This window comes from Schistocerca gregaria, chromosome 9 (genome assembly GCF_023897955.1).
Source record: "Schistocerca gregaria isolate iqSchGreg1 chromosome 9, iqSchGreg1.2, whole genome shotgun sequence".
Lineage (NCBI taxonomy): Eukaryota > Metazoa > Arthropoda > Insecta > Orthoptera > Acrididae > Schistocerca > Schistocerca gregaria.
In genome coordinates, this window is record NC_064928.1 from 142601792 (window position 1) to 142615831 (window position 14040).

The following is a 14040-nucleotide window of genomic DNA, read 5'->3' on the forward strand; positions in this document are numbered from 1 at the left end:
CCACCTCCTCTTCCTCAAAATCACCCTCTCCAAACCTTCCAGGAATTTCTCACTTCCAGCCTTGCCTCTCAATCTTTCTTGAAAAACCTTAATCCTACTCCCAACATCACCACAGCCGAATCCCAGGCTATCCGTGATCTGAAAGCTGACCGATCCATCATCATTCTTCCGGCTGACAAGGGTTCCACGACTGTGGTACTTGATCGTCGGGAGTATGTGGCTGAGGGACTGCGTCAGCTTTCAGACAACTCTACATACAAAGTTTGCCGAAGTAATCCCATTCCTGATGTCCAGGCGGAGCTTCAAGGAATCCTCAGAACCTTAGGCCCCCTACAAAACCTTTCACCTGACTCCATCAAACTCCTCACCCCACCGTCACCTCGCACTCCTACCTTCTACCTACTTCCTAAAATTCACAAACCCAAACATCCTGGCCGCCCCATTGTAGCTGGTTACCAAGCCCCCACAGAACGTATCTCTGCCTACGTAGATCAACACCTTCAACCCATTACATGCAGTCTCCCATCCTTCATCAAAGACACCAACCACTTTCTCGAACGCCTGGAATCCGTACCCAGTCTGTTACCCCCAGAAACCATCCTGGTAACCATTGATGCCACTTCCCTATACACAAATATCCCGCACGTCCAGGGCCTCGCTGCAATGGAGCACTTCCTTTCACGCCGATCACCTGCCACCCTACCTAAAACCTCTTTCCTCGTCACCTTAGCCAGCTTCATCCTGACCCACAACTTCTTCACTTTTGAAGGCCAGACATACCAACAATTAAAGGGAACAGCCATGGGTACCAGGATGGCCCCCTCGTATGCCAACCTATTTATGGGTCGCTTAGAGGAAGCCTTCTTGGTTACCAACGCCTGCCAACCCAAAGTTTGGTATAAATTTATTGATGACATCTTCATGATCTGGACTCACAGTGAAGAACAACTCCAGAATTTCCTCTCCAACATCGACTCCTTTGGTTCCATCAGATTCACCTGGTCCTACTCCAAATCCCATGCCACTTTCCTTGACGTTGACCTCCATCTGTCCAATGGCCAGCTTCACACATCCGTCCACATCAAAACCACCAACAAGCAACAGTACCTCCATTATGACAGCTGCCACCCATTCCATATCAAACGGTCCCTTCCCTACAGCCTAGGCCTTCGTGGCAAACGAATCTGCTCCAGTCCTGAATCCCTCGACCATTACACCAACAACCTGAAAACAGCTTTCGCATCCCGCAACTACCCTCCCGACCTGGTACAGAAGCAGATAACCAGAGCCACTTCCTCATCCTCTCAAACCTAGAACCTCTCACAGAAGAACCCCAAAAGTGTCCCACTTGTGACAGGATACTTCCCGGGACGGGATAAGACTCTGAATGTGGCTCTCCAGCAGGGATACGACTTCCTAAAATCCTGCCCCGAAATGAGATCCATCCTTCATGAAATCCTCCCCACTCCACCAAGAGTGTCTTTCCTCCGTCCACCTAACCTTCGGAACCTCTTGGTTCATCCCTATGAAATCCCCAAACCACCTTACCTACCCTCTGGCTCGTACCATTGCAACCGCCCCCGGTGTAAAACCTGTCCTATGCACCCTCGCACCACCACCTACTCCAGTCCTGTAGTCCTGTAACCCGGAAGGTGTACACGATCAGAGGGAGAGCCACGTGTGAAAGCACCCATGTAATTTACCAACTGACCTGCCTACACTGTGACACTTTCTATGTGGGAATGACCAGCAACAAACTGTCCATTCGCATGAATGGACACAGGCAGACAGTGTTTGTTGGTAATGAGGATCACCCTGTGGCTAAACATGCCTTGATGCACGGCCAGCACATCTTGGCACAGTGTTACACCGTCCGAGTTATCTGGATACTTCCCACCAACACCAACCTATGCGAACTCCGGAGATGGGAACTCGCCCTTCAGTATATCCTCTCTTCTCGATATCCGCCAGGCCTCAACCTCCGCTAATTTCAAGTTGCCGCCGCTCATACCTCACCTGTCTTTCAACAACTTCTTTGCTTCTGTACTTCCGCCTCGACTGACATCTCTGCCCTTACTCTTTGCCTTTAAATATGTCTGTTTGTGCCTGTGTATGTGCGGATGGATATGTGTGTGTGTGTGCGAGTGTACACCTGTCCTTTTTTCCCCCTAAGGGAAGTCTTTCCGCTCCCGGGATTGGAATGACTCCTTATCCTCTCCCTTAAAACCCACATTCTTTCGTCTTTCTCTTTCCTTCCCTCTTTCCTGAAGAAGCAACCATCGGTTGCGAAAGCTAGTAATTCTGTGTGTGTGTTTTGTTCATTGTGCCTGTCTGCTGGCACTTTCCCCGCTTGGAATCTTTGTTTTTAATATATATTTCCCATGTGGAAGTAATATATATATATTAAAAACAAAGATTCCAAGACTTATCAAGCGGGAAAGTGCCGGTAGATAGGCACAATAAATAAAACACACACACACACACACACAGACACACACACACAGACACAGAATTTCTAGCTTTCGCAACCGATGGTTGCTTCTTCAGGAAAGAGGGAAGGAGAGGGAAAGGCGAAAGGTTGTAGGTTTTAAGGGAGAGGGTAAGGAGTCATTCCAATCGCGGCAGCGGAAAGACTTCCCTTAGGGAGAAAAAAGGACAGGTGTACACTCGCACAGACACACATATCCATCCGCACATACACAGACACATGCAGAGATATATATATGTGAGTATATACCTATCCTTTTTTCCCCCTAAGGTAAGTCTTTCCGCTCCCGGGATTGGAATGACTCCTTACCCTCTCCCTTAAAACGCACATCCTTTCATCTTTCCTTTTCCTTCCCTCTTTCCTGACGAAGCAGCTGCCAGTTGCGAAAGCTCAAATTCTGTGTGTGTGTTTGTGTGTTTTATTCATTGTGCCTATCTACCGGCGCTTTCCCCGCTTGGTAAGTCTTGGAATCTTTGTTTTTAAGATATTTTTCCCATGTGGAAGTATATATATATAATCAACTTACACTGACATGACAAACGTCATGGGATAGCAATATGCGCATATTCAGGTGGCAGTAGTATTGCATGCGCAAGGTATAAAAGTGCAGCGCATTATCGTAGCTGTTAACTGATTCATATGAAAAGGCTTCCAACATGATGTTGGCCTCACAGTAGGATTTAACAGAGTTTGAATGTGAAGTGGTAGTTGGAGCTTGACATGTGGTACATTCCATTTTGGGGATTCCATATTCCAAGAACCACTGCGTGAAGAGAACGCCCCGAGTACCAAATTTCAGGCATTACCTTTCATCAGGGCAACCCAGTCTCCTACAGCTTCACTTATTGACAGAGAGCAGCAGCATTTGTGTAGAGTTGGCAATGCCTGTGCCGCATGTTTACCAAGCTGCGTATGTGGTGTGGAGAGTTGTTTATGCGGTGTGGCAAGCGCATGCTACTGCTGCCGAATGGGCCGGTCACAAACAAGGGACTCATCCTGACAAATTGATGGCTGTTCAGATTTATCGGCCGAGAGGGCATGTGAATCATACTGATCTAGTGTTCGCACCACTTGCAGAAATGATGGATGGACTGTTTCAAAATCTGTTCTCTTAGTTTGAAATCAAATACATTGTACAGGATCGCATCACACAACGTAACTTCTGAATATAAAGCACCACAAGCACATTTGAATTTGCATTTCCTCATCATACCCAGCAAATCTGTTACCCCCTCGTGTTAATTTTGTTCTGACCATGTTTTACAATTAAAGAATTGATACCTAGCTGCTACCATATTTGCTTGTTGGTCTCAACAGTTTTTTAGCGAATCTACAACCCGATCATACAAAAGTTCCCCTGGAGTGGTGTGAGGAAACAACTTCTGAGTGAATCTGAACACAGCATTTCTTACCATGGACATTAAATAGGGGAATTCCACAGTACCAGGTATGTTGTGAGCAATTATGTGGGCTTGAAGCTGATGCAACCACTTGAGCCATTCCTATTCTTGTTCATGAAACTGGTGAAAAGGCAGTATAGCACTTGGCACTGCTGTGTGTGTTGCTTGTGCTGCATTAGTAGTTTGGTTAACCAGAAACTGCCGTACCGTGTGTGGCAGCGAGGATATTTGCTGGCTCTTAAACTGAAACATCTGCATTAACTGCATCGCATCGCATTGCATCTGTCGTGTATGAGCAGGGAGTGGGATAGGTGGGATGGGCATGTTGGAAGAGACAAACGCAAGAAACAGACAAGGCAAACAAGAAAATAAGTACAAAAGCAAAGAAAATTTCTGCAACACCCACCTGAAAACACTCATTAGCAAAAACGCGGTAAGAGACTGTTAAAGCAAGTAAACACCCTTGCAAAGAAAAGACAAAACAGAATTAAGGCACCAGCAATACACAAAAGAAAAATCCATGGCCATGAGGCGCAGGGAATTTTTTTTTTTAATCCTTGTCATCAATTATTGTGTTCTGCCCACTTTTTTAATATAGGGTACCTAGGAAGCTGTTTTCTTGGATCACTAGACAATGATTCAAGCATATCAAATTAATGGAGTTTATTACAATATTAGAGAAGGAAAGTTGCTGCTTACCATATAGTGGAGATGCCGAGTGGCAATAGGCTGGAGTTTATTATAGCAGGTTAAATTAAAAATATTTAAATTTGCATATTCACAAAGGTGTGTCACAATCAAATGGCAACATGCAAATAACCACTGTTCTTTGGTATATACAATTTCATTGCAAGCAAAAGAATACAGTTCATAAGTCACTGCTGTAGTATTTGTAGATGGCTCATCTTCCACTCTGGCATCAGCGCTTATATTGTTCAGGCCACACCTATCTTTGGTGTCATCCTAGAAATGGGTTTGCCATCGTACTATTGGCTGTCGTCGACTCAGAGCCCCCTCTCTGCTCTTCTGTTCTTGATCATCGTGCCAGCAGTTGTCGTTACGCTGGAAGAGATCATTGACTGGAAATGGTTATGTTCGGCTAATTGGAGTTCATTTGCAACCACTCATAGTCGTCGTGTTCCAAACAATGATACCATTTTTATGGACGTCAATGCACAATGTCACTGTGCATAAATTGTTCCCAATCAATTTGAAGAATGTGTTGCTCAGTTTGAGCAAATGATTTGGCCACCCAGTATCTGATGTGAATCCCATCAGACATTTATGGGACATAATAGAGAGGTCAGTTTGTGCACAAAAAAACCCTGCACCGGAAACACTTTCGCAATTATGGATGTCTGCAGAGGCAGCACAGCTCAGTATTTCTGCAGGGGATGGTGAGTTCATTCCACATTGAGTTGCTGCAGTACGTCGGGCAAAAGGTGGTCTAGCACGATATTAGTAGGTATCCCATGACTGTCATCACGTTGGTGTATCTTTGTGTATTCCTATAAGCACTGGAACTGTTGCAATAATAGAAGACTTGTGCACTTTTCAAATTAAAAGTTAAAATATTGGTTGATACAGATATCTCAAGTCGAATGAAGTTCTTTTCTGATGACATTTTCATTGTGTATCCAAAAATAGATGGGGGAAATGACCTCTGACTTTCACTCAACCCAGGGGGTGTGCTAAGAACTGTGTCCAGCAAAAATGTTTCTTAGTATAAAAGAGAACTCGCAAAAGAGGTTTATTTGAATGTTAGTGCAGGTTTTCCACAGTCATGGATGGAAACAGTGGTGTCTTGAACTCCATATGGTGCACTGGTTTATACGTACCACTTGGTACACACTGGGTGCTAGACAAGTTAGACATGTTTTGGTGTAAAGAACTTTGCACTTCCACAGCCCCAGTTTAAACCACTATATTGCAACATATTGATTATAGTTGAAAGGGTCTCTGACAAATCTCGGCATCCCAATGTGTTAGCTTTGAGGAACAGCATCACAGGCATGAATTGTGTTACATTACGCCATGTGTGTACTATAGACTTAGATAAAAGGCTGCTAATTTGTGCTAAAGGGGGATATGGTGAATGGTTGTGTTCTGTGTCCCATGTAAAAAATTATTCATAGCGTGTAATATTTTGTTTCAAGAAATGGTTAATTTTTTCCATATTTTAATGAGGCCCATTGTTCATTATCTTATTGTAAATGATTTTCTGCTCTAGTTTCAAACATATTCTATTAATATATTAAACATAACTGTTGGCAGTGTCTGCAATATCAATGATATTCATTCCAAGCATTTTCTGTATATAATAAGACAAAATTTGTGATTATGTAAATATATTTCTAGGAATATTTTGAAAAATATTAGGAAACGTTTCCTATTTAAAATTGTAGTCATTTAATATTCATAGTTTTTCTATAAATTAAAGCCAGAGTCTCAAATACTTTTCATGGAGTACCGCTTTTACTTGACTCATGACTCGAAGAATGAAAACTATTATTTGCTTTAGGGTGCAGATGGGATTTTATTTTATTAAACGACTATTGCTTTTAGAATGAGATTTTCACTCTGCAGCGGAGTGTGCGCTGATATGAAACTTCCTGGCAGATTAAAACTGTGTGCCCGACCGAGACTCGAACTCGGGACCTTTGCCTTTCGCGGGCAAGTGCTCTACCATCTGAGCTACCGAAGCACGACTCACGCCCGGTACTCACAGCTTTACTTCTGCCAGTATCCGTCTCCTACCTTCCAAACTTTACAGAAGCTCTCCTGCGAACCTTGCAGAACTAGCACTCCTGAAAGAAGTGAAAGCTGTGAGTACCGGGCGTGAGTCGTGCTTCGGTAGCTCAGATGGTAGAGCACTTGCCCGCGAAAGGCAAAGGTCCCGAGTTCGAGTCTCGGTCGGGCACACAGTTTTAATCTGCCAGGAAGTTTCATATCAGCGCACACTCCGCTGCAGAGTGAAAATCTCATTCTGGAAACATCCCCCAGGCTGTGGCTAAGCCATGTCTTCGCAATATCCTTTCTTTCAGGAGTGCTAGTTCTGCAAGGTTCGCAGGAGAGCTTCTGTAAAGTTTGGAAGGTAGGAGACGGATACTGGCAGAAGTAAAGCTGTGAGTACCGGGCGTGAGTCGTGCTTCGGTAGCTCAGATGGTAGAGCACTTGCCCGCGAAAGGCAAAGGTCCCGAGTTCGAGTCTCGGTCGGGCACACAGTTTTAATCTGCCAGGAAGTTTCGACTATTGCTTTTGATAATCAGGCCATCCACAGACTCACAGTCGACGAACCTGCTTAATCGAGTAGGCATCATTATTTTACCTTTATAGTGATGCATCAGTTCAGGTAATCGGGTTTGACAGTGGTGTGCAAGGGGATTGCCTGGTGATCAAAACCAGTACTCATTTGACAAATTTGCAACTATAAATTAAATTTTTTTACTAATTTTGTCGAACACTGTTCCAAATAACAGTGTGTTGGGAATTGATAATATAGCTGTAAAAATGTTTTTAGCTAGACATACATTGGTTTACAGGCTCCACCGATGGCAAGCGAGCCTCCATCACCGTGCCCTGCTCCAAGTACAGTGCAGGTGTTCGAAGAAGAGACACGCATGAGTGCCGATGGTGCAGTAGTTGGGAGAATGGCAGAGCCTGAGAGTGCAGAAGGCAGTCGGGCTCAGTCGCCGGTGCAGATTCCTGACAAGATCCCTGTGGCCAAGACACCAGGTAAGTGGAACTTTTCTGTCTTTAGCCATATGCTACTGTCTGAGAATCTGAACACATGTTGTGGCCGGCCGCGGTGGTCTAGCGGTTCTAGGCGCTCAGTCCGGAACTGCGCGACTGCTACGGTCGCAGGTTCGAATCCTACCTCGGGCATGGATGTGTGCGATGTCCTTAGGTTAGTTAGGTTTAAGTAGTTCTAAGTTCTAGGAGACTGATGACCACAGATGTTAAGTCCCATAGTGCTCAGAGTCATTTGAACCATTTTTGAACCACATGTTGTGTATAGGGCCGCTTCCTCCTATTCATAAAATTGTGTGATCTAGTTAGTTATTGAGTAAACATGGGTGTTGTATTACCTGGCAGAGCTAATTGTAGACCTGACCACATTAGCTTCACTGTCATGTTTACACCCAAAAAACAGAGCTGGAAGAGAAGGGCAGTGTGCTCTCTGGTGTTCTTGCAAGTGGAATGCAGCCACATGCTACATGTCTATACGGTAGTGCCCTGTGTAGCACAGGCGACCCACACTTTTGTTTGAGAATATTCCTTGTACATTATCTGTGTGATAACATTTGTTCACGTATATGTCGGAATCAGTGTTTCATCTGAAGAAACCACTGGCAGATTTTATTCTGATATTTCATTGTTTCGTAAAAATATAATTTTGTACATGTTTTTCAAAACTATGTTGTCTCACATGCACACGCCTTATTCATTCTGGCACCTTTTAACCCATTACTGGCCAAAACTCTATCAGATCATTTTTTGCAAACTTTTATATTTAAATATGTTACATTCAGTGATTAATTGAACAAAAAGTTGTTTTCAAAATTTTCTGTTTATTAGAACAAAAACTACAGACTGTCCCATTTTTGGGACATTGGCCAAATGCGCTATCCGAATTCACAACCTTATTCTCCATGTATAATATTGTAAGAAACAAGAATGTTTTAATATTATTGACTATCTATTCAGTATGAAATGAACATTGCACCTATCACAAATTTTTGTTCTTTTTTTTTTTTCAGTAAGCACATCTCTTCTGCGTTTTACTTGGCACAATGAAATGATTTCCTGGATCTAGTCGTACATCTGTGCTCACCCGTCCTCCCATTAATTTGCTTCCTTGTGGTCCTCTGCGTTTTGCTACTGATCCTGTTTTCTTTGATAGGAAAAACATCACTATTCTCCGTCGGATATCCAAAAGTGAGAGCTTCTCATTAGAGTTAGCAATTTGGTATGCACGCCATGTGTTTAGTACGCAGATATCTATCATCTGTGTGAATAGTGGCCACCACTATTTCTTTGACCTTATCCTCGTCCTATAAAGTGGTATCTGCTTGTCCAGTAGATACTACGCCACCCATATGGGCATTGTATTCTTCAATTAGATGTTGCAGTGTAACAGATATTTCCATTTTCTTTGCTCATGAGTATCTTTTAGTAGAATTCAGAGGAGTAATAGTGCTGTAATTTGTTGCTACACATACTAGTTTGTTGTCGCTCTATTTCAAAACCAGAAGTTCGTTCTCTTTGTCAAACATGTAGTGATAGAATCCTCGTTCCTTTTCTTTTGCCATTCTTTTCGAGTCTTACACAGACATCTATCTGTTCATAACAAACACGCCCAGACAACTAAATCACAGCTCATTGTCGTCCAGGAACTACCAGCAGACGTACTGTGTTGCCGAGTGCGAAAACAAAAAATTGGCAAGTGTATAATTTTCCTGAGATGAAGTACTTAGGAAAAAGTTATTTATTTTACATTTACAGGCATTAAAGCAGTTAGTTGAACCTACAGATGCAACAATAAAGGCTAAAAGCTCCATTGCGTACGTAGAAATAAGGAAAATATACGCGTGCCCCCCCCCCCCCCCCCCCCCAAAAAAAAAGGCAATGGCCAGTAATGGGTTAAAACCAAATCTTATGTACAGAACAATTTTTTCGTCATTCTAGTATTGAAGTCCATTTCTCCGTGACAAAAGCTTTCAAGTTTTCACCAAGTCTGTATTTGTTTGTGTTCTTCCCAAAGTAGCAGAAATTTCTGCCTCCCAAAAAACACATATATCCGTATCGATGAGATATTTATTGTGAGTGCTATCCTTTTTCTTTCGTCTTTGAAGTCTTTAATGTTCCTGATGTTCCTTGCTTTGAGTACGCATTTTTTTATGTATTGAATTACCAGTGAGCCATGTATGTTAGGAAATGACCATCCTGGAACCCAGGCCATGGTACTCAAGTCTTCAACATGTAGCACAGGGGCATTCAAACAGTCATTCTTCCTATGCTCTGTATGTGAATGAAATGGGAAGAAACTCTGATAACTGGTACAGTTGGACGTACCCTCTGCCATGTACCACATGGTGGTTTGCAGAGTATACATGTAGATGTGGATGTAGGTGCAGAACAACATTAACGATTAACATTATGGTGCTGGCACAAATATAAATAAAAATACACATATACATCTAACAAAGGTGTTGAAACATGCTGTGTTTCACTTTTCCGCAGCAGCACAATTTAACAGATAAAACAAAAGAATAGGAACACTGGAAACACAACTGTTCAGAGCTTAAATTAAAATAACAGTACATAAAAAAATACAGTATTCCAATGTAAAGGAGATGCATTGGGATGCTCCCGTGATTGAATTGTGTATGACAGGCTGTAGATATCAGCAATCTAGCAAGCGAACATCGCAACACTAGGTTCTACTTAGTTTAAAAAGCTGAACACAGGCATTAATGTCTTCCTCTGAATAATTAAGACACATTCAAGCCTGTTGCCATTGTTGCAAGGCATTTTGTGTGGCCACGCAGTACAATACAGAAGGCAAAGTTTGAGGTCATTGTGGAAGTTGTGGATTTTCTGGCTTCTTTAACAAGGGTATCAACTTCTATGTAATGAATTGTGCTGCAGCAAGATTTAAACCACAGAAATTCTATCATCTCTACTTGGATTTCACACTGGACGCATTGCCAAATGATTACCAAGGTGCCTTAGAGATTGTAAAACTGACACAGAATCAGGTAAAACGAGGACTATGGAAACCTGAAGGGAGCCAACAAATTTTAAGGCTTCTAATGTCACTACAGCTCCTGCAGAGAAAACCAAGTTTCCTTTGACAGTTGAAACAGTTTTGAGAGTTATGTTTGTGGGCAGAGAAATGCACATCCACATTCTCTTTCTCTCTCAATGTGTGGAGCCGGCAGTACACAAAAAATCAACTATTACTTCAGTTTCACCATTTTGTTGACAGGGAATCAGAATTTTTTTTTAATTCCTTAAAATGTTTACTTTTAATTCTTTCAACAGTTACAGTATTTATATTAGGTGACTAGTTTCGAACTTTACAGGTTGATTTTCATGCCTGGCCTGGTGTGGCTGCACTGACAGGACCTGGTCTTGATACTAAACATCAAAGTGACAACACATGCTTCATAATGCTCGCAGAATGAATGCCGCAATACACATGTGCCTCTTACCAACTCAAAATTTTAATTTTAACTTGGTATGTGGCATGTATGGACCGTGTTTTGAAACTAGATTTTTTGTTTGCTCTAGCTAGACAAATAATTGGCTGTGAGAATGAGCAGACTAAAAAAATAAGCCTAGCAAACACTGACATGCACAATTTATGTCCCAACAGGTGCGGAAGGAGTTGGTGAAGAATCTCAGGGCAGTGTGATCAGCACAGCGACAACTGAAAGTGTGAAAAAGAAGAATCGTATGGAGGTGTGTGACGCAGAAATGTAAGTAAAATGTGTGTTCGCAGCTCTCTTCGTATAAACATGCACAGACATTTGTAGTGTTTATTAATAGACTTAAAATTGGATGCATTAAACATTGTGAGACTGGCACTTACACACGCTTAATTCTTTGCTCTTTTGCAACTGCTTGCAGTCTATACGTTATACCCTATAGTACTGGATGCCTCCTTAAGCACGAGGCTGCGTGTCTTTTGAGGTTTTTATTTTATTGAGGTTCTAGCATTGGTACCACAACTTCTTACACATCCTCTGTCTCAAATCATAATATGCATGTGCACACCTAATACCATTAGGCATAAACACACACATTCGATATGCTTCCCTAAACCTATGAATCAATTCTTCTCATTTTGGCTTATGACACTACAGTTCTTAAAGTACTATAATTGCAGCAGGTCCATTTATCCTGTTACCATAGAAAGTCAAGGCAAGATGTTCAATCCTTTGGTCTGAATTGCATACGACGGATGCAAGCCTCAAAGAATCTGGGTAGTATCTGATGTGGTCCCACTTTAAATAATAAAAAAAAAATGCTTATGCAGACAAAATTTTATTCAGAATGTTATTTTACTCTTCCGTTTACGAAATGTTTGATGTATTACATTTTTTACCATACTTGGAAAATATTGAAGCTCAACTTGAATATTATCATCAGCCTTAGGCTCCGAACCATTAACCAGTATACCAACATAAAATTGATTACTCTGAAATACAGTATTTTATGCCTCACATTTACTGTCTATATTTCTCCAGTCTGTTACATCGTCTACTGGCACTGATTTGGTAGCTTTACTATACATAACAATCTCGTATGTGTTTTTACCAGTCTATTTGTGCCAAGGCACCCCAGAAGCGTCAAATCCTTGACAACTAAATTGTCCCAATTTATTGCTGACACACAATCTTACTTTTTCCATAGAACCAGATTCTTCAAAAAAATTCTTCCATGTACGACCGTCATTTGTTATTCTGTCCATCCTAAAATTAGAACTTTACACATACATCTGGACTTTGTTAACAACAACATTCTGGTACTTATTTTTAAAAATTTTAGTTCATCCTTAACATTGTAATGCCTAAATGCAGGAAATTTCACAGCATATGAATCAAATTGGCTTGGTAGCATCTCGGTTTTACCACTGTAGCTGAACTCTACATTAAATGTTTCGACAAACTGCATTTTCCATCGACAAATTTTCCCTAACAAATGGATGTTGTAATCCTATGCCTATGATGTGTCCATCATATCAGTCTGCAAACTGTCAAACATCATTTCACCTGACGAAATATCCCATAGTCCAATGGGGAACACACAGGCGATGATGTATCCATCTCTTCCGTAACATATATACAATGTCCAGTCTGACAGTTAGCATGTACTACTAAAAGCCTAGACAACAAATCTTCATCTCTGATTGCTATCTCATTTGAAACAAAATTTTGCCAAGCACTTAGGCGTAGTTGATATTCTGGGTTGGTTTTTGACATTTACAGTAACAGGCCAAGCTTCAACAATTTTCTGTAATATACCAACAGATTGAAAACAAAGATTCCAAGACTTACCAAGCGGGAAAGCGCCGGCAGACAGGCACATGAACAAAACACACAAACACACACACAGAGTTACTAGCTTTCGCAACCGATGGTTGCTTCGTCAGGAAGGAGAGGGAAAGACGAAAGGATGTGGGTTTTAAGGGAGAGGGTAAGGAGTCATTCCAATCCCGGGAGCGGAAAGACTTCCCTTAGGGAAAAAAAGGACAGGTGTACACTCTCGCGCGCACACACACACACACACACACACACACACACACACACACACACACACACACACACACACACACACACACAGATATATCCATCCGCACATACACACAGGCTTGTTTCAAATGAGATAGCAATCAGAGATGAAGATTTGTTGTCTAGGCTTTTAGTAGTACATGCTAACTGTCAGACTGGACATTGTATATAACCCACATCCTTTAGTCTTTCCCTCTCCTTCCTGAAGAAGCAACCATCGGTTGCGAAAGCTAGTAACTCTGTGTGTGTGTTTGTGTGTTTTGTTCATGTGCCTGTCTGCCGGCGCTTTCCCGCTTGGTAAGTCTTGGAATCTTTGTTTTTAATATATTTTTCCCATGTGGAAGCTTCTTTCTATTTTATTTATACCAACAGATTGTTTCCAAATAAACTACACAAATATGACCAATTGGCAATCAAGATTACAGCCCCCCCCCCCCTCTCTCTCTCTTATATTTCTTGTCTTTTTCTGTCTCTTAAATGTACCAGGCAACAAAAACGCCCTTCCTTTCCAGTACTGTTAATGAACAAGATCCAGAATCAAAGTTGGTCACACAACACGTTTCAAAATTGTGTGATTGTAAAGTGCAATGTGCTATATCACTGTATTAAAAATGCACTGAAGTGACAGAAGTCATGAGATACCTCCTTATATCGTGCCGGATCCCCTTTTCCCCAGTGTAGTGGAACAAATCTATGTGGCATGGAATCGAAAATCCATTGGAATTCTCTTGCAGGAATATTGAGCCATGCTGTCCCTATAGCCGTCCATAGCTGCAGAATTTTGTGCATGAACTGACCTCTTGATTATATCCCATGTTGGCTACTCTGTGTGGCCAAATAATTTGTTCTAATT

General features: G+C 41.9%; 1 protein-coding gene across 6 annotated transcripts in view; it reads left to right on the forward strand.

The window, feature by feature from the left end:
- The window catches only part of LOC126291589 (microtubule-associated protein futsch-like), a 263380-nt gene that overhangs the window by 90170 nt on the left and 159170 nt on the right, over positions 1–14040 (forward strand). For all 6 annotated transcript variants that reach the window (XM_049985126.1, XM_049985122.1, XM_049985124.1 and 3 more), the window contains 2 exons: positions 7431–7623; positions 11270–11372. In XM_049985126.1, the coding sequence (XP_049841083.1) occupies positions 7431–7623; positions 11270–11372 (296 nt within the window). The remainder of the gene's footprint in view (positions 1–7430; positions 7624–11269; positions 11373–14040) is intronic.